We start from the raw sequence: 25,733 nt of genomic DNA, 5'->3' as shown, positions 1-25,733 counted from the left end.
ATTTAAAAACTTAGGATGCATAGCAAGAATATGTGATAAAATGTACGTCGTGTCATCTTTAAGTATGTGCCTTTTCTCATCGTGTCGGTTCTCACAGACATTAAAGTTCTTTATCTATTGCGAATCGAAACAATTTCGCGAAATCAAATCACGTACGACTCACGTACGGTGATCGTCGCGTAATCACATGACGGCGCATGCGACAATAAGTGCCGTGATTGTAGTCGTTTGCGCAACTAGATCCGATCCGATCGATATGTGGACGAGGGCGAGGGTGTGTAGAAGGGAAGCAAGAAATTATTTTAGAAAAGAAAAGGCGCATGCAATGCAATGTGCTTTGTAACATTCCTCCTGAAATCATTCTGAATATCACTTTCACTCGTCTGAGAGTCACTCTAATATTTTGTTCTTAAAGGTGGTAGGTAAATCCCGAATGTGTGATAGATTTATTTAATCTTGTGGTAATAGGTTTATTGTTACGCGTAGCTATTGCGTATTAGCAAAGTATTAGCGTCTATGAGAACCTTTCTTAGTTTTATTCCCTTAAACACTGATAGGCCTACACAATTCCTACAATTAATTAAATTACGACAAAGTACCTAACAGTAAAGAAGATTAAATCTTTTCTGAACTCTAAAAACCTATATTAATCACCACCACGCATAGAACTGGATTTTTACTAAACATGAATATACATTTTATGGCAATAAGGAAAAAATCTCTATATTGCATAAACCTGTCCAGTGACAAGCGGAGACAAATTCAGAAAATTGTGCAGTGTGCAGCGAATTATTGTCAGCCGTAGATAATGGGATATGTGACGCTCTGGTACGTTACAATGCGAGTGCACTTGCTGGCAAGGTTATTCGGACACTATTAGAAAGTTGAGGGTAAAGGACAGTGCCAATCCATGTATGGAAGTTGGACCAAGTGCAGCCCAGATTGAAAACATAGTGCATTTTGCTCCTCAGGCCTATGATATTTTGTAAGTAAATAATTCAAAACAAAACTCTTTTTTTCTCTTAACTCCAGGGATAGATTTCAGTGCGCTTCGGTTTACACATTAGTATAGGCCTGCGGAACAAAATGCACTATGGTTTGATTCTGGGCAACACTTGGTCCAAACCCTGGCACTATCCTTTTTGGCTATATTTTTTCTCTAGCAGATACCTACTAAATTTAATCTCACTGGTAAGTAGCAAAGTACACAATACAACTTGGTAGGTACAAGGGTATTAATTAATTAACAGTGTTTTCAAAATGTGATTATTCCTGCACCTGTACATACAATAAAATTATGAACAAAACTTTTGAACTTGCTAAGAAATTGAACCAAACTGTGACATTTTTGGAAGAGATCCAGCGTTACAACCTTAGTTTTTTAATATTGCCTACCATTTTCACTAGATTTGAAAAATATACATAGGTATACAAATACCTACATAGAAATATCTACTTTTTTTTGCCACGCACTACACATGTAGTCACGTGCGAATCCATGGCGTGGATCAATCCGTGACGTCACACCACAGATTTACCACCGATTGTGGGTCTAATGATCCAATTGGATCAATTGAAGTCACCATACTGATCCATCTCTAATAATCTCTATTTTCTATCGATTGGACACTGATAACCACAAACAAGCGTATAATCCATAACTGATGTCATACATTGTTAAAATGACGGCAAATGAAGCTTAACATGGCATCTTATTAATATACATATATTAATGCAATTTTTAATAATAACAAAACAAATATACGTGTAATGTGCCTACGGTTGACTTGACTGTATTCGCTGGGTGCGAAGTACTAGGTGGGGGTAACATAATCGATCGCAGCGCTCATGGTGGTCAAAAGTAGAAATAATGTAAGCTCTGTCATCAGATTTATCTGTCAATGGCAAAGCGATTCTACATAATACATTTTAATATCATTAACTAATCGCATGAAAAGGGTCCTACTGGGAACTTAAATAAAAGAGTGGACTGTATTTCGATAGGGCTGGTTTAATAGCCGTTTACAATTTGGAAATAACTAGACTATACAACGTGGTAGTACAAAAATGAGTCACAGTAGTTGTTGTGCACAGATGTTTGCCTTATGATGAGAGCGTGAATTATTGAACTCTGCCCTTGTTTTGTTCTTAATTCTTCTACATCTCGGACTTGTCCAGCCAATACCAACAACTTTCCTTAAAATACGGTTTGTGGTTGGAATTTGATATTGTAAAACTCACAAACCCGGTCTTCAAAACAATACTTACTCATTTCGATCTGAAAACGATATTTAATTTATTACTAGCGACACAGGAACATTTAAATATATTTACTGTTATAATGAAACCGTTAAAATAGCTTTTTCTTTTTGTTTGTTTTACTGTAAAACTACAATTATAAATGAAGTATAGCCTGACCAGGAACATAAAAACCCTCGCCATGTTGCGGAAAACTAATGGTACTAATTTCTTTTAATGGCAACAGTAACTGAAAACTTCATTGACATGTCACCTTGCATGTCAGTCTATTGCTGTCAAAGTGTAAACAAACTTTTTAAATGTGCGCAATTGATTTTGTGAATTAAATTGCTAAAATCTTTTTATAGTCGTGAAAGAAAAGTGGTTCACAATGTGTTAAAGTATTTGTCGAAGAGAAATACTAAGGGTTCGGACAATATTTTCATTGAATAATGTTTCCGTCAAAGGTTGTCAAATTGACTGACATGTTTATCGTATAGTACAGTCCACTATGAAAATTAGCTGTGGTTTGTTTCAACTACCTATTTTAATTTTTTTTGTCACTTTCTAAGTGTTGAATTTTATGGAATTGGGAATGAAGTACCGAGTTTGAAGCGTTCATGAGCAGACATTGCAGTTGAATATTCAAGTTCTGAATTTGATTATTGATGAATAATAAAATAAATCCTCCTAGCTCGATTGATGGTTTCATTTAATTTATTTAAACCAGGTTACCTATAATAATATTTTTTCGTTAATTTATGAAAATATCAAATTATTAGCCCGTAATCCTAAATCCTGATACATAAAGTTAGCCTATTAATTTAACACAGGTACGACTGTACTCAGTGTTGCACTATCAAATGCAATTGACGCGCCTCTATGCCAGGGTTTTTATGTTCCTGGTCAGGCTATAAACAAACCCTGACACAATCAAAATTAAACACACTTTTTGGACTTACCTCATTTGATTTGAATGACCAAAATGATTTCAAAACCTTTTTTCCACCCAAATCGTGGTATCACAACAATTTATTAGTTGAAAATATTTGTTAATTATGTTTTCATTTCGATATTTTTTCACAAATAAACGACCTAAATGTCAATGTGACAGAGCCCACAACGTTGTGGACGCTAGTTGGCGCTGTAATCGTGCACAGAGCCAATATTGTGGCCAATAGCTTTTAAGATTTTTTTAAGAACTTTGTTATACAGGGTGTTAGGTAAATGGGTATATGAGCCGACACTAGCCCATGTTAACATGGTCATATAAATGGTATGGTGAAGTCAGAAAATTGATATCTTCATTTTAATTATTTTATTTTTCATACAAATCTGATTTTATAAAATTTATTTTGTATGACAATTAAAAAAATTAAAATGATGATATCCAAATTCTGACATCACCATACCATTTATATGCCTATGTTAACCTTCGGAAGGCAACAGGGGTGACCAGTCACCCCACTAGTACAAAAAAGTCTTCATACGTTTAGTTGCAGTTGTGGTGTCTTTCTGTCGTTTGGTTTATTCTCTAATTGGCGGGAAAGCTATCAGTCGCATGCGTCAACATATCGCGTTAGGTTTATGTTTTTGATATTTTGACACTGCTGGGGTGACTCATCACCCCTGTTGCCTTTTACGTATACTTTATTTTTTCGTGTTGCTAAAGTAAATGGTTGGTTTTGGAGTAAAAATGGCTTTGTTTTCGGATGATCAAATCGAAAAATACTTTCATGGTCTTGCTGATGTCAATTCCTATGATAAACGCTGCTCAGATGATAATAAGATTTCTAAAATTGAAGACAATAATCTCAGATCAGTCGGGGGAGGAATACTTTATTTCCAATAGCGAAAATTGTTACGACGATGACGTCCTACTAGCACAATTCAAAAAAAATGTGCTACTATGTAAGAAAAGACATGTTTGGTCTTCTTGGTTTCATCACCTTGTAGTCAAACACCTCGACGAAATATAGTAACTCTTGCGAGAGATGCGAGAATTATAGAGCAATTACACATGGCATTCTAAATTTATGAACTAGGGACCTCCTGAGAGTGCACCTTCAGCAAAGTTATAGAAGCAGGCAAGGTGAGTGCTGTGTCAAAGAAAACTGAACAAAAAAGTTATGACATCTCGTATAAAATGTCAACTACCCTTATGCCCTGAAAATCGAAAAGATATTTGCTATAACTGTGCTTTATGTTAAAATTAATTTATTAAAAATATATAAACTGTTTAATGAAAGCATTTTTAGTTTTATAATGAAACAAAGTAATAGATCTAATCATTAATAAGTTTGATTTTTCATTACAAAGCTATTTTATTTCAAATTATATTTGTGGGGTGACTGGTCACCCCTGTTGCCTTTTACGTATACAAAAAAAGTGTTGCCTGCCGAAGGTTAACATGGGCTAGTGTCGGCTCATATACCCATTTACCTAACACCCTGTATACTAAAAATACTAACATAGTCTTTACGATCAAATTGTACCTACTAACCAAAATAATAAATGCATTGCCATAACCTACAAAATAAATGTTTATTTTTAGCGCTGAATAAATCTTAATGAAAAGTTTTTGAAAAAATTGTGCTTTTGGAACAATACTTATGTAAATACCTAAGTAGGTATTTGAAGTTGTAACTACTTGTACCTCCAAGCTTCCTAACCACAAGCAACATAAAATTGCATAATTCGTGTCTCCAATAAATAATAATTTCCTATGCCTCGCGTGCATCGATCTCTTGCATTTAATATTTTCACACAGGATATTGCATTCTTACTGGACCCACATGCACTCCATCTTAGTCTATGTGACAGCCCCTTGATAAAAGACGTGTTTTGATCGCCATGATAACAACTTGCAGATTCATACTGCATTTATATTTTATTGGCTTTTGCAATTAAATCACACAGCCTTGTTTGTTTTTAAAATAAGTTACCTACCTACTTAACTTATGTTTTGACTCATTAAAAGAGGAACTTTTAACTTAGTGTTTTCACTTTCATTTTATATTAGGAGGAACTTTTATTATCCACCAGTCCTCTTTCTTCTCACTAGTATGCTTCAAAAGTTTTAAAAATTCGGAAGTATTATTTTTGTAACCTCAGTCAGCAGAACTTAAATTTGGGGCGTTTAAAAACTGACTTGTATTTTTTTTTGTTATTACAAATTAGAATGATGATTCTCATTCTAAGTTTAACAAAATCAATTTCGTACTTTAGTATTCAAAACTGAATAAATATGATTATTCTTCATTACTGCACATTTTTGATTCCCGTTATTATACCTAACATAATATTATTTTAATTTTATTCATCGTTGGGATTTATTTTCTGATAATATTACTTAATTTAGCGCCATCTAACAAGAACTGAATACACTAAATTCTGTAAGTTAGAGGACCAAAATTAGCACATCCTTGCTAACTGCTCGTTAAAAAGCGACTCCTAGTGACAGATAATCAAAATAAAATACACGTCCGAGTAGTACATTTTTATAGCGCTAGAAAGCACTTCATACGCAACGCCTAATTTTTTTACTCGCCGCTAGATGGCAGAGCTGGCGGTATACGCAAAAGCAGATTCTTTATTGAGAAGAAGTTGCTCTATGCTACCGCTAGATGTCACTAACACAAAACTCTTGTCCTTTCCGCACTAGATGACTCTGCACAAGCAAATAGTTATTCTACTCCTTGATAGATGTCGCTAAAAAATAAGCATGTCGTTACTTTTTACACTAGATGGCCATACTGGTAATAATATTTTTAATAAAATATTTAATTTGACCTACCTACAAGTTTTTTTATTAGACGAATGTTTCCTGTTTAATAGTAGAAATGGAATAAATAAGTACCTACTTATTTAATCTTAATTCATTTATATCCATTTATATTTTGTAAGATCTCATAATAAATTCTTTTAATCAAATTCATTACAATTATTATTACTCTTCATTGTACTTAATAATGTTAAAAATATTAAAATAAACAAAACTGTAGTGTACTGTACCTACTGTATCCTAGTTGTTGCAAAAAGAAAATTATTTTTTTAAGTGATCAATGTCCTTAATCAAATACTTAATAATTATACCTACTTAACAATTAAATACTACAAGATTATGCATTCTAATACTATCTCCAAATTCAAGTATTATAAATGCCTACAGATACTCCCTACATTCCACCAACACATTAGTGACCCATCACACGAGAACGGCATTTCAATCAAATCAAATCAAATCTGCTCAAATCAAAGGCATACCGAGCCTCTCAATCAGCCGGGACTAAGACTGGCATGCTGTCCTTTAGAGGAATTAATTATGACACTTATGTACGTGGGATTGGCGTTCTCAATAATGTGACTATATTGATACGTGTATGTCTCTAAATTGAGGTATTCCTATAAGCGCACCCATTATGAGGCGCACCTATAGTCTTTTTCACGTAAGATGATCCGTATGACACTTCAAGGTTATCCATATTACGCATACTACATTTATGCAGAATATTTTGGAAAAAATATTTGTATTTTATTAGCATTATAATAAAAAAAAATTAACTACTTGTCTTGAAATATATAGTAAAATCTGAGTCTATTGATTATATTTTAATTAAATACGATGTAAAAATATTTTTTATTTAATGTACGCAATGTGTGAAACGGAATAGATTTAGTGCTGGGGTATTTCTTGTATAATAAAATCGATTATTTCCGCAGTTCATTAATCGATTGCAGTGAATACTTAGTTATTAAAAACATCACAAAAATCAACTACATTTTTCGATTATTGACTTTAATAAACGCATTGAAAATAAATTAATAGTTTTTAATTTAAAGAAACAGAACCAGTACTTTTAAGGAATCGTTTTTTTGAACACAAACCATGAAATTTGAATATTATCAATAAAAAATTGTTACAATAATATTTGTAATTAATAAAAACATGTTTTTTCTTAAATAACACCTATACAAAATAATTCTCTAAAAGTAGGTTTTACTAACTCTTCGAAAAAAATCGATAGATAAATCGCTATGGTTTAGTTATGTGACATCTCTAAATCTTTCAAACTCGAAACGTCATACGGATCATCTTAGGTGAAAAAGACTATATGAATGCACCAAAACTTAGTCAGCAAATAAATATTGTCGACCGTTTGGTGTAGTGGTTCAGAACGGACTACTATGCCGAGAGGTCCCGGGTTCGATTCCCGACTCCCGATTCGAGTCTGGGTGTTTTCTATGTATAATATGTATGTATTTACAATAAAAAAGTATTTAAGTATGTTTATATCCGTTGTCTAGTACCCATAATACAAGCTTTGCTTAGTTTGGGACTAGCGGCGCAGTGTAAAAAAATGTCCAAGGATATTTATTTATTTTTATTTATATTAATAGGAATATGAATATGAAATTGTTGTGTTGCCCTGGTTCATTTTATCAAACTTTCAAAATCGTTTTAATATTTTGCCCAATAAAACTACATTGTACTCATCATACCCTAATGCGTTCAAACTGCGATCTCCAACCCGCCTGCCAAGCGTGGGGATTATGGCAAAACCTTCCACTATATTAGAGGAGGCTCATAGTCCAGCATTGGACTGTAAAGGGCTGTTGATGATGATGATGATGATACCCTAATGATTGACTCATAGTTTCTGCTAGCTGCGATATCCAAAAGAGGAACCAAAATCAAAATATTTTGTGAAAGTATTAGGTAGGTTTACACTTACATTTTAAAAAATATAAAATGTTTACAAAATAATTGTAAGATGGAACCTAGGTTATCTCGTAGCGTCGTAGCTACGTAACATCAACATTGTTTATGCCTACGTCGAGCGTTTATTTTTACAAAATTTCCTTCGGCAAACACTGGAAGGATGTTTTGAGTATTCTTCAAGTCTTCGAGTGGCCCCAGGAACGAAATGAGCAGACCACTTAGACGGTATAATAAACCTCTTGAAAATTTACTCAGAAGATAGCCTTTTTATAAAATAATATTTGAAATGTAAGTAATTTTAAGTTTGTTGCATTTCAATAAATATCACAACAATATTTTTCCACCAAAGAGTTTCGATCTAGTTGGCCACGCATAAAACTTGAACCAATTCCCAAAACGCCATTTGCAAAATTGAAAAAGAAAACCAAACTCAAAATTCAAATTTAGAACGCGACGTGCCATGGTGACAGAACAATAGACGTCCCGAAAAAAGACGGTTTGACGCGACTCTCGAGTTTTTTGTTGAAATAATTGAATATTGGTAAAAATAAATGATGTTCTCGGATGAAGAAATAAAAGAAATACCAGATAACAGTTACCTACGACCGGGGGACGAGATAATAAGGTTTCGATCTTCGATTATTTTGGAATGAAATGATTCCGGAGCCATGTTGATTTGTTTTCGCTTATGTTTTATTTACTGTTTGCTTACTTGAGTTATTATTGTTGCAGCATTCGTGAAGTTTGTTTAGTTGATAAATATGACAAAAAGGACTTGGTGTTTAGCAGCGAGTCGCTATTATCGAGCTCCGGGCGGAATGATGTAAGTTTTTTTTTACTCTTTGATTTTAAGCAAGTAACAAACTTTTTTTTTCCCGCCAAATGTTATAAAACATGGATGCTCTGTAAATAAATAAACTGACATGATATTATTGGGTATTGGTAAGATGTTCAAATGAAATTTAATTAGGTATGTGGTTTAAATAATACTTATTGTTATTCACTCAAATTCGTATGTAAATATGAAAGTCGTTTCATTAAATTACTTATTTAATTTTATCATATTGAATCAAATTATTCTGTATTACTCTTATTAATCAAATTATTAACATTTTTGATTTAGGAGTAGGTACTTTGTTAACTACATTATTGTCATTAATGATTTACCTTTTATTCCAATGGGTAAGAAACCTGTGAACTTTTTAACATTAAAGAGTTAAAATTTAAGTAGGTATCCTACATAAATTAACATTTATTGCCCCCAAAACAAGCAAATAAATGCCCTGGACATCATTATTTGGCTGAAACGAACCAATTACCCTTATAGCTGGACGTTTCCCGCTCCCTCTTTCGCGATGGCTTCTTCCCTGACACCCTGGATCAGCAGCAGGCCAGGTTCGCGTGGACAGAAGAGGACGGGAACATCGCCTCTCTCGTCTCCGAGCCGGGGTTCGGGACCACAGGGCAAACCACCTTTGGGAAGGACCTGGACGCGGCTTTCAAGAACGAGATGAAGGTGGGCTTTTTTCTACTCTGGTTTGTTCTCAGTCAATATTGAGCGAGGACTGTGCCTTACGACGCGACGCACTATACCTACGGACTTACTTTGCTTTGCTTGCTTGCGACCATAATTTGGTACGTGTCCGTAACGGATTATTACGGACCTAATATCATCAACTATAATAACTATACATGCGACTAGGCAGCGTTCTTACTTCTACTGTTTTTAGAATTGTCGAAAAATTTTGATTAAAATCTAGATGGTCACAAATTGAACTTAGGCGCTTTATTTTTAAAATATGTATGTCGTTTTAATGGGTGCTATTTTCGAACAAAAACGTAAGTACAGTCTGTTGTGCAATTGTCTGTAATTTGTACGATAACGACGACTGTATTACATTACGTGTGCGTTGATCATCAAATCCATTCTTCTTATTCTATTTCTTCCACCTGCCACCAGCTGAGCCAGTCGCAAGAGGCGGACACCTCGAGCTCAGTGTTCCACTCGACGTCCAGGAACGGGCTGACCTTCAGCAGGAAGCCGTATGTCGAACCATCGCTCGTGTCCTCCACTTCCAACGGTATGCATCATTCTAGTTTAATCCCCATGCTATTTACAGACCAAAAGTTGACGCAGATTTCCATATGGAAAACTAGAATGGAAAGCTAAGTTATTAAGTGTGCACACACTATGGAAGATTGCTACAACTTAGCTTCACTCACTCACTAAAATAAGCTCAAATCTGTAATGTTATAACTAAACAATCATTTACTTACAATGCATATCCCATCTCGGTATTTCACAATGCGTATCCCATCTAGGAATCGAACCTTGGTCTTCCTTTACGTCCTACAATAAATTATAAAGTACCTGATAGGTACTTCAGTACTGTGTTGATCAAACCGAGCAGTACCTACCTACCTAGATATTTTATTGTAGAGTATTCTCTACTTAACAACCATCGCGAAACTTTTAGGCTAGAAACCTTAATTAAAGGATTTGCCACACTGTTTATACATGATGCGGGCAGCATACACTTTGACCTGACCACTGCCCGCAGAATGCATCCAGTGTGGCAAATCATCACTACATGTTATATAAAACAAAGTCACTTTCCTGTCTGTGCGTAGTTTTAAAGATCTTAAGTATATGTTAATTTATTATTTTCTAGATCGCGCAAAAACCGGTTCGGGCACATGCAAAGTGGACAAGGCAGACCCTCGCTCTCGCTTCCACTACGTGAAGTACGTCAAGCGACACGGGCGCACAGTCAAGCTATGGGAGTGCGGGATATGTGAGTACGAGACCATAATCCACATGATTTTATGGGAATTCTATGTTCTACTTTTCCCTAGCCCTTTTTCCCATTATTTGGGGTCTCCTTCTGAGGCTCCAGGACAGTCTGTCCTGGGTTGTCGAAATATTTGTCTGGGCCCGCTCCAAATCCTTAGGGAACTATGAGATTATGGGAGGTCTATATTCTACGAAAATAGTTCTAGTAGGTAGGATAAGTACCTAAACGAATTTGTAGTATTTCGTTGCTATCTGTCCTTTGAACATTTACGCGTAATCTTACAGCGGTTATATTTAAAGACATTCTTACTTTGCCCTGTAGATTCAGCAGAGTAGAATTACGTAATTTCTCCCACTCTATCCGTGGATATAACTTGAGCACCATGCCGATTGCAGACCAAGAGCTAAGTAATGCCCGTATTCACAAAAAATACTATGAAGTCGCACAGTGCGCGTGGACGTACAGGGTCACAAAAAACCAATCTATTCAACGCTGTGCGTTCGATTTGCTGCTTCACTTAAACAAGCATCGTTTGTGAATACGGGCGTAAGTTTAGCTTAACTACTTAACTGACGCAGTTTTCCATAGTTGTGAGCTGACTGCAAACTATGCAAAAAATATTGCCTCTTGGTCCTGCAGTGGATAATAAATGAATAATGACGATGACGATACTTACTTCGGTATTTTTATTGGAATACTTTCGATCCAGGCAGCCGAGAGTTCCAACACCAGTACACGTTGATGCGCCACCTACCCACGCACACTGACGAGCGCAACTTCCACTGCGACGCGTGCGGCAAGAGCTTCCGCCAGCTGTCTACCCTCAGCCAGCATAGAGCCATACACTCTGCTGAGAGGCCTTACGCTTGCGAGGTCTGTACATAATTATCTCCTTACAAAATAAACTGGATCTATCCAAAAATTCAATGTTACTAGCTTCCATAATCTGTAACCTATTATTGGTGAAGTATTTTCAGAATCAGTAACTAGTTTTTTGATATCTTGTATAGTTTAGAAATGATCGAGTGAGATCACTTATCGTTTCCACCTTGTATAATCCGGCCGTATCTCCAGGTCACCTAGATACATTCCATAGCAGCTGTAATAGACATTTAGGTACATACCTACATTGTAGATAAATAGGCATTTTTCTATTAGTGAAAGCGTTTGGCGATAATTTAGTAATTACACTTGGTCTACAAAGAGTCGTTTCATCTGTTCATTCAACTAGTAAGACATGCTTGCGAGGACTGTTCTTCAGGTTCTTAAGGTTGTTTTAGTATGCTGTGAGATAAAGGGAAAGCAATATAAGCCGTTGGGGCAGGAAAATTCTCATGTGGCGACCACGGGCTGGAAGACGTAGCGTGGGCAGACCTCCTACTAGGTGGACCGACGATCTGGTAAAGGTCGCGGGAAGAGCCTGGATGCGGGCATCGCAGGACCGTTCATTGTGGAAAGCCTTTGGGGAGGCCTTTGTTCAGCAGTGGACGTCATTTGGCTGAAACGACGACGAATTTAAGCACATGGCTAAATCACTGCTGTCTGAACGTCGAAACCAATACGGAGCTATGTATTATTCGTCGCTCAAGGGTCTTTTTTTGCTCTTGTCCATCTTCTGTTCCTTAATTTTTGTACGAGTAGCTTATTCTCTCTCTACAAAAACTGACCAACCTAATAAATCTGTAACATTCTCTCCATCCAGGTGTGCCACAAGACTTTCAACCGCGTTTCCACCCTGATCTCCCATCGCAAGACCCACTCCGATGAGAAACCTTACAGGTGCCATTTCTGCCCTAAAGGATTCCACCAGAAAGGTTACATTCCTCTTCCTTATCCTTTTGCTACCTAACCTTAAAATCTACAAGCTGTTTCATAACACTAAAATAGAGAAACTGGTCTCAACGTAACATTTCTACATAAGTACTCGCGGCTTGACGTTTCGGCTGCTATGCTGCAGCCGTGGTCACAAGCAGACTGGCGGCTCGCGGCGGGTTTATCTCTATTTTAGTAGAAATGGAACGAGAAACTTTAAAATCTGTTTCTTATTAAGCTATGGATTTCAGGAAATCTGAGAAACCATCTTTTCACACACACCAATGAGAGACCCTATCGCTGTAACATCTGCTTGAAAGGTTTCAACCAACAATCGAACCTCGTCTGCCATAAGAACAAGGTAAACTGAATGCCCTCAAGTTTATGAAATATCTCATGGTATTTGGTGATAGTAAGAATCAACAGCTATTTATATTTTAGGCTCATCCTGATGACGGATGCCCTCCCATCAATACTCGAAGCCGAAACATCCCCCGTTTAGGCCTTCCAATGGCTGAAAGTACACCAGACTCATCGAGGTATACTTTACTTATCCGTATCCTAAAATAACATTTTACTCATGTGTTGCCTGCTGTTCTATTCCTTATTTTTACTATTACATGGGTAATTTAGTTTTTCCTTGGTACAAATACCTATCCATCTGACCTATAAGCCTAGGCGCAGATCACGGATTTTTAGTCGGCCGACAGTTGGGCCCGGTTCTAATTTGCATGAAGAATCAATCGGTGTAATGTGCGCACTTCCATACATGCCCATACTGCCCGACTAAACTGTCGGCCGACAAAAAATCTGTGGTTCTGCGCCTAGGTTAGACCAGTGCAACGTGTTTCTACCATGACTGTGTAGGAATTATTTTAGTAGGTCTACAGGCAAAGCATGAAAAGGGTATTTGATTCAATAAAATTGTCCAACCTGATATAATTTCAGACCGCAAAGCGACCACTGCGAAGTCTCCTCTTCAGTTGGTCCTTACTTAGCCTCAGTTGACGGATCCTCATCAGTCTGGCAGAAGTCTTGGGAGCTTCCCAAGCCTTACCCTGAATCTGGAGCATCCTGGGGCCAGGACAACCCTATGGGTGCCATGGGCAGCGGGGTCATTGTGGACCCCATCAAGACCTACCACATGGGTATTGCTTTAGCAACAAGGCAGACCCCCTTTGCGTTGTTAAAGCCGAATAATGGGACTCCTGTACTGGTGAAGGTTATTGATACGAAGCTCCCTGGTGGGAAACAGGTAGATCTATTGAATAATTTGAAATTAAGCTTTATGTATGGTGTAAGTAAATTGTTTTTTAAATGATTCGTTTTTTGTCAGATGTTGGTCCCAGCTACTGCTGAAGACTTGAAAGTGGGAGGTAAAATTGTTCTCAAGAACGATGAAAATGACCTTTCTGAGGTAAGTTTACTAAAGATACTGCAGCATTTACCTAATTATGATGTCTAGGTCGAAACAAGCATGTTCTTTAATGATGATTGTTTTCGTAGTCATCGACTTATTGCATAGTAGATGATGAAATGTTTGGTGGTAAAATGCCTAGTAGTGTGAGTGAATCATGCAAGAAGTATCATCATCATTTCAGCCACAGGAACGGCCACTGCTGATTATAGACCTCCCCCAATGATTTCCACATCGCCCGGTTGGTAGCGGCCTGCATCCAGCGCCTTCCTGCTACCTTTATGAGGTCGTCGGTACACCTTGTGGTTGACGCCCTAAAAATTATCATACAAGTTATTTATCATTTTATCGTCAGGGGGTCAACGAAGCGGCAGGCCCGGAAATAGGCGGCGCGGTCCAGATTCGAGTCCCGGTGGTGGCCATCGTGGTGCCGAAGATCAAGAACGGCGGACGACTGCATCTGTCGGTGGAGGAGCCGCACCACGCGTACCACACTGCTTTGTCTGCTGATGGTATGTTTGTTACGCTAAACTATTGAGATTTCATTGTACACAACACAAAACAGAATTTCAAATGAAAACGGCACAATTTAGGTGATCGGAATAAAAAATATCATTATAGAAAACTTTTATTATTCCTCGAAGTGGTGGTGGGCTATATTTGTCACGAGCTAAGTCAAAAATCAAAATTAAAATAAAAAAAATATTTATTCAGTTTAGACCACAAGTGGCACTTACGTAAACGCATTACCCCAATTAAGAACCACGGGAATTCCACGGGAACATAACTATGTTCATACAACTGTATAGGTAAAGACTTCCCGCAGACTACAGACTTTTATTCGGCTGACAGTTGTTTGCGGGGTGTCTAAAACGACAGCTAACCACGCTTTGCGAAGCACAGTTTAGTATTTTTCTAGACAATCGGCTTGAATTAAGCCTGCAACGACCTAACCAATCGTCTTAGGTGATGTTTCTACCTTATGGTGTTGAATGTTATTATAACTAGGCCAATATTCTAGGAGGCCAGACTATCCAGGAACAACGTTTTACAGTTGGGGAGGTGAAGGTGGAGCCGTGCGGCACGCCCGACGTCGCCGGCCGCCTGGACGCGCATGACTTTGATGACTCTTCCATCAAGTCTGGTGAGTGTATTAACATAAAAGACTTAAGACTGTTTTACCTGTTACATTCCCGGGAAAATTACAAAGGGAAAGGTTCCCGGCTTCGCTCCTAAAATTTTTGCATTGGGTGAAAATATGGAAAGCGCTTGAAAGTGTTCTCAAGAAACAGTAGATCTAGACAACATCACTAAACTTCAGTCAGGCTCACGGATTTTAAAGACATTGCCAAATGCGATTCGGAAAATGTCTAAAATTATGTACCTACCCTATTGATTACTCTAGTAAAGTCTAGTAAATCAAGCCGATATTTTTTTAATGCAGAAAAAGCCCTGTACTTAAGTGTCTATTCACTGTCGTCTTAATAAGAGGCGAATCATAGTGCTCAGGAAAGACATCAGCACGCCGCGAATTCTAGTCTTCTAGATCAGTGGTTCTTAGGCTTTAAGTCACGAGGGACCATTTTACCAAATGTCTGTCTTGTCAGGGACCACTTATTTTTATTCAAAATCCTATGAAAGGGGAGGTCGATTTCTCGCCCACTGTGCGCCGTTTGCGTTGTGTTGACTCGACTCATCACGTCACGTCACTTTTTTATTACGATGTCTTCGTGGACCACTTGGAATGTCTTCAGGGACCACCAGTGGTCCGCGGACCACCGGTTAAGAATCACTGCACTGTTCTAGATATTGCCACACAAGTGGTTTCCTATAAGGGGTTCTTTGATATTTTAAACTGTTTCAATGATCCGTTTAAGTACAGAACCCTAAAATAAGTAAATGACTAATTTTGATGGTGTTCTCAGTACGCCTGTCCAGTTGCTCACTGCCGCCGCCGGCGCCGTCGCCGCCGCTCGACCTCATCCCCATGGACCTGTTCGAGCCCATGGAGTGCATCCCCATGGGTGAGTGAGTGAGGTGGAACTCTATAAATTGATAACATTTTATCGTCCTTCCATTTTATCATGCTTGCCAAAAAATACGGATAGCAATGATGGGATGACTTGCAAAGTTCTTGCATACCGTCCTCAGGATCACCGTGCTTAAGTAGATACAGTGCGTAATCATTACTCCTTGTGTCATTGTTAGCTGATTAATAAATCTAATTAAACAACCAAACTATTCACTCAACTCACTGATCACTCCGATCCGGGTTTGCTCTGAAATAATTATTTATCTGGACTCTTATAATGATATTCCAGGCAATTTAATCTGGAGTCTTCTAACAATCAAGCTGTTTTCTACTAGTACCTACCTAGTTTACTTACATGTGATTATTGTAAACAATTTTAGGGCCGCAAATAACCGCGGTGGACAACATCGACCAGCCCCCACCGTCCGATGACTCTGACATCTTCATCGGAGAATTTGACGTAAGTTTTACAATATTTACATACCACACACTTACAATTAATTAAATAATTAATCAATAAAAAATATTAACCCAAACACATAATAAGCTATCTAAAAATAGTAAAATGGTTGCTCTTTTAAACAGAGTGATCTAAAATCAAATATGCTTTTAAAACAAAACAAGCTACCTAGTTCCATACGGTTTAACAACATAAAGGGTGTCTACAGTCGTAGTAATAATATGTTAAATCAATTGTTATGGGAAAGTTTCAAATATTTTGACCACAATCTTGATAAATAAAAATCATATGAATTTCTGTAATTATGCCATCAAAACCTTTATAATTAAAAGAAACCTACCTTTTTCAGGAAGGCATCCAGCTGTCCGATTCGGACTAAACCTCTATATTTTATTTTGTTTCTACAGAGCTATTGTTTATTTTATTATTTTTTGTTTTGTTTGGAAACTCCAGAAGAATGAAGTCGTCGATTTGTGTTAGACTTAAGCGAAAATGAGTTTGGGTTGTTTTACTTTTAATATACAATTTAACAGTTAAATTATCTTTTTATTTATTTAAAATCGTCATATTCCCTTCTTATACAGAGGTAAAACTTACCATGTAAACCGTGAACTCAACATTCAAATCTATTAACAAACAGACAGATAGGCTATTTTCCATTTTATAAAATAAAAGCTTAGGTAATAAAAAATGACATAAAAATATCAAAACGCGTCTATAAAATGACAACTTTATATCTTACACATTTCAACATCTTTCATCAAAAGATCACAACCGTCATAAAATTAATATTTATTTTTTATGACACAAAACTATATTTTTACGCTCACTGCGCTAAAAAAAGGATATTACGCTAAAGACTATGAATAGTTCGCTAAAAAGGCAATTTCCTGTCTTCAATGTAAACATCGCATTATTATGACATCGCTATTATATCGCTGTAATATCGGCGCAGTATCGTCTTCATATCGCATTGTTGTCGGCACGTGGACGGAAATTGGCCCTTTGGTGTATGGGGCCACCCCTGGCGCTAGTTTGAAATGCAGTTCATAGATGGCGCTTGTAGTTTTTTTGAGAGTAATGTTGACCTGAAATAATACACTCGCGAGCAAAAGTATGGAATCACTTACATGAAGTTGTTTTCACGCGATCTTGTGTACTAACGAATTTGTTAGTAACAAAAAAAGTGGCACCATTTTAAAGATTGAACTTTTAACTTTAAATTGATACCAAATTCATTGAAATCACACCAGTATTTAAAAAGATATCCCGGTTAATGTGAAGAAGTAAGGAAAAAGACATGTATCAACTGTTTGATACGTCGCGAGTTGCGGCCTATTTACCCCCTATAAAAGCACGTGTTTTCGGATTTTTGCTTTCACACGTTGAACCTTACACATCTCCGCTTCTTTTGACACTTTACCTGGGATTCTACACCTTCAGAAGCAGCACAAATCGTTGCACTATTGCAAGAAGAGCTCAGCCAGCGGGCTGTCGCACGTCAGCTCCACATAAGCCAGTCCTGGGTTTCGAAAGTTTTAAGACGCTTTCGGGAGACTGGTGGCTTTATCCCGAGACCAAGTTCTGAATAGCGCTGGTACACATCGCAGAGGGATGACCGTTTTTTCATGTCAACCTCTCTATAAAATCGTCATTTAACTGGTATCGACGTCCAGCAAGAGCTCAGAAATGTTCGTAAGATAGCTGTTAGCAAGTGGACAGTTCGTCTAAGATATAAGCAATAGAATTTGACTCTAAAAAGGCCTGCCACGGGCTCGAAACTGACGGCAGGTCACCGATAAGCACGCTTTCAATTTGCTCGTACACATCTCGATGGGAAGTCGAGCAAGCCACCCCTATAAGCCACTGTTTCAGCGAACCAGCACTGCACAAATCTCTCCCCAGGCCGCCTATAGACCCGACCTCTTCGACTGCTGCACTGCAAACACAGTCAGCATTCATCGGAGAACAAAACTCGCCTCCATTACTCGCCTTCCCATCAAAATAAGTGTGAGCTAATTGAAAGCGTGCTAGTCGGTGACTTGCCGTCAGTTTCGAGCCTGTGGCAGACCTTTTTGGAGTCAAATTCTATTGCTCATATCTTAGACGAACTGTCCACTCGCTAACAGCTATCCTACGAACATTTCTGAGCTCTTGCTGGACGTCGATATCAGTCAAATAACGATTTCATAGAGAGTTAGACATGAAAAAACGGTCATCCCTCTTCGATGTGCACCAGCGCTGTTCAGAACTTGGTCTCGGGATAAAGCAACCAGTCTCCTGAAAGCGTCTTAAAACTTTAGAAACCCAAGACTGGCTTATGTGGAGCTGACGTGCGACAGCCCTCTGGCTGAGCCCTTCTTGCAATAGTGCAACGATTTGTGCTGCTTCTGAAGGTGTAGAATCCTAGGTAGTGTCAAAAGAAGCGGAGATGTGTAAGGATCAACGTGTGAAAGCAAAAATCCGAAAACACGTGCTTTTATAGGGGGTAAATAGGCCGCAACTTGAGACGTATCAAACAGTTGATACATGTCTTTTTCCTTACTTCTTCACATTCACCGGGATATCTTTTTAAATACTGGTGTGATTTCAATGAATTTGGTATCAATTTAAAGTTAGAAGTTTAATCTTTAAAATGGTGCCACTTTTTTTGTTACTAACAAATTCGTTAGTTCACAAGATCGCGTGGCAACAACTTCATGTAAGTGATTCCATACTTTTGCTCGCAAGTGTATATTAATTTTATTAAATAACTAAGTAAACAATTTCTTAATATTTTTAACAGAAGAATAGAGTGACACGACGTGTAGGCGTATGCCGTTAAAGAACAGTAATTCATTATGTTTGTTCGGGATTCGTTAAAAATTACATTTTTACTGTGTTTAGGGGTTCGTAATGACAAGTACTTAACTTAAGTTCTCCACCTTGTGTCTTGTCTCACCTACCTATCAAGCTAGCACCTACATAAGTATCTACCACATTGCAACTAAAAAGTTCCGAAGCTTCATTCTAATGAATTGAAATAAAATAGAATTTTCTCATACTTCACAATACGTTTCATTAGCCAACGAGTAACTGTTCGACATTAAAATTTAACTCATTGCAAACTCCAATACGTCCATTCAACACCAGCCACATAGAAACCAGCCAATTCGGCTAATGACAGCTCTGCCAATAACCACAGAGTAAAAAAATCGCATAACATTTAACACGAAGAATGCGACAATAAAACGCGAATTACGCTCGTCCAGTTTTTTACCAAAGGCTCGCACGAGGCCGCCACGCGACCCAAAATATTAAAACTGGTGTTAGATCTGACACGCGTCTTTCCCACCAATAAATAGAGAAAATGCTGGCAACCCTACTAACGGTTTGCTTCCAAACCATTTTCGACATTAAACCCTTCGAGCTGAGTCTTAATTTCGTCAACCCTATTCCTAATCACTTCCTACCATTTCAAAAACACACTTTACTGTCCTAGTTTTAAGGTAGAAATTGCGATGTAGAGTGAATTAGAGAAAACTAGGGTTGTCTAATTCCGCCCCCAACGGTTATCGTATAATGCCAGCACGTGTTGGGCGCTTTTTATCGGTTTTTCGTGCGAACGGAGAAGTGGCGTCTGGTGCTGGCCGCACAATGCGCGTTATCGGCAGTCAATGAAAAAAAATATTTCTATAGAAATAAATTCTACGCTCCCAAGCTATACGGATTTATTGTGTGTTTTAAGTTCAATCTTAATTTCAACGAATCCTGAAAATAACCTGAAATCGGAAAATTATGTTTACTAGTTAAATTACATAGAAGATTGTTTTTTTCAGTATTATAGCGTCAAAGGACCTCTTTGAAACATTAATCAATATTTTATGTACTGATCCATTGAAAATCTATATTATTTATTTGTTTAGCAGTAAAATAATTAAGCTGTTACACCATCTTACTTTAACTATAACAAACGTCAAAAATGTGTCATACTCCATATAAAATACACCGGTTTTCGTTTTAATACAGTCAAAGTTAGGTGGTGCAACTCAGCCTTAGTGTTTATTATTGTGTAAACAGACATAGCTAATTTCTAAAAGCTCTAAAACCCAAAATACACATTCCAACAACAAACAAAATATCAATTGCGAAAACATTAAAACAAACAGCGGGCGTCGACAAATCCCACTCGACTCCCCCAATCATTTCATATTTTGATTATGATATCAATGTCATTCCCTTTTTTATCCTTTGTCCCTTAATACACGTATTAACCCATTTGCAGTCGCGTGCCATTATAATATAATATTTCACACATATAATGCAACTATTGTAGGATATAAATGTTAGTTTTTTTAATGTGAGAAAACGGGAAATGGAGGGTGGAGTCAATTCATTATATTAATTGCCTGTTAGGAACGAACAGGTTATAGAAATTTATTGTGTGATACGTTGCTGTGTGATTTATTGCACAAATGACTTGGTCTTGAGGTCTAAACCTATACAAATATCCATGTTATTACATGCTTTTATTAGCGACTGAGTAGGTTTCTTGTGCTGCTTCTTTTCACTGGCACATTTTTCTCACAAAGTATCTATAGGTAGAGCCAAATTATTGGAAAAAGTAAAAGATCTTTCCAAAAGCCTAATTTTGAGTGGAGTTTTCGTTGGTAAATGTACCTACTCCAATATTCCAAAGAGGGTACAAATAGTGACCTATCTAACTTTCAGCATCCCTTTCCTCTCTACCCATCTCTTACATTTCAATTTGTCAAAATCAAATGCACTCAAAAACACAATCTCATTTCACACGTTGCATATTTCTAACGATGCTCACGAGTCGCCGTCACTCGCACGGGCGCCGCACGTGACTCGCACGGGACTCGCACGAGGCCCGGATTAGCGATTGGTCACAACTGCGCGTGCGCACGTCTCAATACACAGATTTGACGCACTCCGCGCTTTAATGAGCTATGACATTGCTTTTTATTTTGTGTCCAGTGTAATTGGGAGGCGGCACACTTGGGACGGATTATCGTTACGGTTTTTTTAATTGTCGGATGAGTCTTAGAGGAATGTCGAAGGATTTACTATAGTAGATTCAGTTTTTAAATAACAGAAAGCATGTTGAATTTTCGTGGCTAAATAAAAATAGTAGAATGACAGTTGCTATTTATACGAAGGAAGTTATCCCACTGGTATCACTATGGATAATTTCATGTTACTTAGTTATGTACCTGAAAACGAAAAAAAATGACTCGGACAAGATTTACTTTCAAAGAACTACTTTATTTGCTAGTAAAAACTACAATGGCAAAATCATTTTTATGGCCTTCCCCGCTACAACAGCCAAAGCCAACAATTCAAAGGATTTCCCAGCGAAATTTCCATAGCACTATAAAGTTTGCAAATCGAAACAGCGGCTCAAAAAAGCAATCGCACAGCAGATTGCGGCATATCCCACGCATGGGCACACAGGCAAATTGTTCGCTAACCTGATTACACTAGTTCGACATTGTCTTTCCCCGCCCCCGCCCAGGGGTGCATTGGTCGGTGTCCTGGATGTAGGGTTCCGTGGAAGGAGTAGGTGGAACTCTGACCTATTGTTGAGGTCTGAGAAAATGGTCGAATGCTTATCGTATCATAATAATTTATTATGACACGCTGGCACATAGACGCTATATCTCTCCTTGCTTTAAACGAGTACACTATGTGACTAATTTTACGATACCTACAACTCTAGCTGTGGTTGATGCACCATTAATTTTTAAAAATTATAAAAATAAGTATATAGCATTATGTAAGATTCTTTAGGTTCTGAAAGTAGTTTCACACAGTTTCATCGACATAAAAACCGTAGTGCGACTCAACCTTAGATCTATTCAATGCAAAAACACGCAAAGACGTAAGTACCCCTAGCAAACAAAAACAGTAAACAAAAACACTTTATGCACAGTAGATAACATAATTATACTGTGCTTTATGTAAGTAAATAAGTCATTTTCAGCTTGACCCTTGTGCAATAACCATTCCAGCGTCTCTACATCGGCAGTGCCCCGTTGTAGACCGCAAATTCTACATAAATTAATTATGTCCCGATGGGGACGCGATGCGTTTTTGGTAATGCAATTTCTGTGCGACTCCGCTTCTCAGATTCAATTTGTTTTGTACGACTTACAAGCGATTTTAATGGCGATCCTGAGGGTAGGCAAATTGGTGGTCATGTGGCTTTACATTACGTAAAGTTTTATCAGTTCTCAAACAGGTTAAAAATACTGGTAATTTGTTACGATCATAAGAGCAGTATAAAGGTAAGCCGATTTCTAAAACATAAATCTAATTGATCAAAGCAACCAAGTCCTTCCAGTTCTTTAAAGATTCTAATGTGGCAAAAGTAGCTTGTGAAGTCTGACAACATAATAATATCTGTGCCCGAATGATATAAATAATGAAAACATGCAAAATCAATGCATTTTAACTACAACATCGTTTGTGCAACAAAACTTGACAAAAATTCAACCCTCCCACTGCGGTAGGGGCTTAGTAATACCACTTAATTTGATTTTTGTTGTGATCCCATTTGTTCGTCGGACTGATTGACTGCCTCGGGGTATCTGGTTATTGCGTATTATATTAAGTTTTATTGGCGTAAACATACTTTATTGTAGACGACCGCCTGTCCTGTGGTTCGAATCCCGCTGAGGCCAACTGTTAGCGAGTGTTTATTTTAGAAATCCATAGGTGATGCATTTATTTATTTTCTTAAAATATAAAAAAATAAGGAAGGAGTAATTGAAAGTAGTAAGAATAAAAAAAACAGTCATGCAAAATGTGTTAACGAGCGCTAAAATATCGCAAAATAATGACAGGTGTAGAAGGCAAAACCTTTTTTTTTGAAATCATTGACAAAAAGCATAAAGCAGAAGCAGAAAATTAAAATTCAAAGAGTCTCGAACAGGGACGTATGATATTTTCCTTGTTTATTATAAAACAACGGACCTTTGTCGCTTGTTCAAAGAAAACTCATTTCTGTTTCAGAAGCACATGGAGCCAAAATAAACTTTATGACAAGTGAGGTAGGAATGATAATTTTATGTGCGAGTGTTGAAAGGTGGAATAAATTAATATGTAACACACGTGCGAAGTGAAAAGTCGTTGATTTCTAAGGTTGATTTATTTTCGTGTGAAATATAAAATGTCAAAGCATTCATAATTATTATCAAATCTAATGACGAAACTCAGTCTTTATTAGTACTTTGCCTTTACATACTGCCCTCACTTTGTCTGTCAATTAGACCAGTTATTAAGGAGAAAGGTAGATTTTTGGTAATATAATTAATAATAAAATCGCTCTAGATCAAAACTCCTAAATCTCCTAATGATTCCATCAAATTTGTTGTATTTTCTACTTAACGATTCCGTTTTGAACTGGAAACTTGTGATAAGGGAGTTTATCTTTCAGCATTATTAAATCACGTAAATAATACTTCTTGTAAGACTGTATTGAGTCTCACAAAACACACTTCTCCAGTCTAAACGACAAAATCAATGTAGCCAGAACAAATATTTCTCATCCGAGCCGCGTCTCGCCACACAAATCGGCTTAGATTCGTTGGGAGCCAGAACGCAAATATGCAGGTGGGACCTGCTTGCACCAATAGAGTAGTTCGACAATACGTATGGAGACGATAGAAAGAACAAAAATGAGAAAAAATACACCATCATTATAATTTTTGTGCCGCGCACTCGACCGAAGTCGTGTGCCAGTGCCTTCAGACTATTTCAGTAATTTTTTATTTCCTACGATCAATATACGCTCGTAAAATCTACATTGTTTAGAAACATGATGAATCATGAAATGATAAATTAATACAGTTTAAAGAATGAATGAATTAATATTTAGTAGTATTGGTTTACATGGAGTATTACATAACTTTGATGAATATGGTTCCTAATTCATTCTACGATTATTTCTGTTATCACTATTTTTTAAAACTACATCGAAATTTCTTTTCAGTAAGACTTTTGTTTTGAAGAGGGTTCTTTAAAACAAGTCTTCAAAACAGAGAGAGCAAAACTTCCCTACACCGTGCCATAGACACAAACTTGGCCGGCTCTAGAACACGTTTTGTCTATGACAGCCCCCGTCGTCTGGCCCAACGCGAAATCTGTTCAACTCTAGATTTAGTAAATTTGCTAGATTTAAAGTCTCCGCCAGTTTCTTGGGGCGTACTATGTAAATATTCTTAGCACGCACTGGGTTTTTCAACGCTGCGGTTTTATTTGAGTTTAATTTAAATCTAAGAGACTAAGTTGAAGTGACTATTTTTTGTCAAAATTACGGCAAATATTACAGTTGTCTATTTATGGTTTACAGTAGGTTCGATACTTTCTATTTAGGGTCATTGATTTTGTTCTATAATGTTAAAATGAGTCCTATTGGTCTAAATTGAAATGGTCGAGTTATTAAATGATATAAATAAAAAAAACAAGTAAAAGATAGAAATTAAATAATGACTGTAAAATTCGAATGTAGAGAAAAGAAAAATACATACGTTGAAACCACCCAGTGCGTGTTCCCCAACAAATCCCCAACAGAATTTCCAATGAGGATGTCACGGAAGGGTTGATCCTGACATTTTGGCGCCATCTTGTTTGGACAAAGGAGTTTTTTGGAATTTGCCCAGCTTTTCGCGAACCCTTCCCAACTCGCACTCGAGAATACTCCAGTTTTTGATTGGATTAAACTTGATGACGAATTTCAACGAAGACAATTATTATTATGGTAATCCAAAGCACTTACGGGTTAAAATTGATTTTTTAAACTGATTGACGTTTGATTTAGGTCGAAATTCAATTTACGGAACAAAAAATTGATGTATTCTAAAAAAGTAATGGAAATGCACGTTTTTTCTATGTGATTAAAAAGAGTAGAAAAAACGTATACATATTTTTAAGTATTACTAAGTTTCCCAAAATATTTTCCAACTAAACACGCGGGCTTATTTGACATTTGTTTTTACATCGAGGGTTTTTTTCACATTTTTAAAAAACACTGACTATAACTTTAAAAAACGTCAAAAGTCTGTCAAACTTCATACAAAAAACACAGGTTATGGTTAAAATCACGGTTAAAGTTAATATCTACCTACATTTACCAATTTTGCTCTAAATCGAACCCTATTCTATCTATGATAAATAAAAATGCAGCTCTATTCAATTCGCGCAGTCAATTATTTTAAAATCCGAACAATACCACAAAATTGGCTAACCCTAAA

The 25,733-nt window shown here is 37.1% G+C and overlaps 2 protein-coding genes and 1 long non-coding RNA gene across 3 annotated transcripts; all 3 read left to right on the top strand.

Annotated features, from left to right (window-relative positions):
• Positions 1 to 8,411: 8,411 nt before the first annotated feature.
• LOC135080942 (zinc finger and SCAN domain-containing protein 22-like) lies at positions 8,412 to 11,640 on the top strand. Its single transcript, XM_063975663.1, has 5 exons — positions 8,412 to 8,585; positions 8,693 to 8,783; positions 9,921 to 10,041; positions 10,633 to 10,755; positions 11,465 to 11,640. The coding sequence occupies exons 1-5, from the start codon at positions 8,512 to 8,514 to the stop codon at positions 11,638 to 11,640; spliced, it is 585 nt and encodes a 194-aa protein (XP_063831733.1). The 5' UTR covers positions 8,412 to 8,511.
• Positions 11,641 to 13,014: 1,374 nt separating this feature from the next.
• Positions 13,015 to 15,770, top strand: LOC135080941 (uncharacterized). The gene is made up of 6 exons (XM_063975662.1): positions 13,015 to 13,106; positions 13,516 to 13,822; positions 13,904 to 13,984; positions 14,340 to 14,496; positions 15,006 to 15,128; positions 15,739 to 15,770. The coding sequence occupies exons 1-6, from the start codon at positions 13,078 to 13,080 to the stop codon at positions 15,768 to 15,770; spliced, it is 729 nt and encodes a 242-aa protein (XP_063831732.1). The 5' UTR covers positions 13,015 to 13,077.
• A 150-nt stretch (positions 15,771 to 15,920) lies between these two features.
• On the top strand, positions 15,921 to 17,014 carry LOC135080996 (uncharacterized). The gene is made up of 3 exons (XR_010259091.1): positions 15,921 to 16,008; positions 16,397 to 16,476; positions 16,826 to 17,014. It is a non-coding gene; the product is annotated as an uncharacterized LOC135080996 (long non-coding RNA).
• Positions 17,015 to 25,733: the final 8,719 nt, after the last annotated feature.

This window comes from Ostrinia nubilalis, chromosome 19 (assembly GCF_963855985.1).
Source record: "Ostrinia nubilalis chromosome 19, ilOstNubi1.1, whole genome shotgun sequence".
Classification (NCBI taxonomy): domain Eukaryota; kingdom Metazoa; phylum Arthropoda; class Insecta; order Lepidoptera; family Crambidae; genus Ostrinia; species Ostrinia nubilalis.
Note: the sequence above shows the minus strand (reverse complement) of the source record. Positions and strands in the feature narration are given on the sequence as shown.

Coding starts and splice junctions, on each gene's coding strand:
- LOC135080942 (XM_063975663.1), top strand. CDS start 8,512: ATGATGTTCTCGGATGAAGAAATAAAAGAAATACCAGATAACAGTTAC. Junction 10,042..10,632: donor CGTGTCCTCCACTTCCAACG/GTATGCATCATT, acceptor ATTATTTTCTAG/ATCGCGCAAAAACCGGTTCG. Junction 10,756..11,464: donor GCTATGGGAGTGCGGGATAT/GTGAGTACGAGA, acceptor CTTTCGATCCAG/GCAGCCGAGAGTTCCAACAC.
- LOC135080941 (XM_063975662.1), top strand. CDS start 13,078: ATGGCTGAAAGTACACCAGACTCATCGAG. Junction 13,107..13,515: donor AGTACACCAGACTCATCGAG/GTATACTTTACT, acceptor ATATAATTTCAG/ACCGCAAAGCGACCACTGCG. Junction 13,823..13,903: donor AGCTCCCTGGTGGGAAACAG/GTAGATCTATTG, acceptor GTTTTTTGTCAG/ATGTTGGTCCCAGCTACTGC.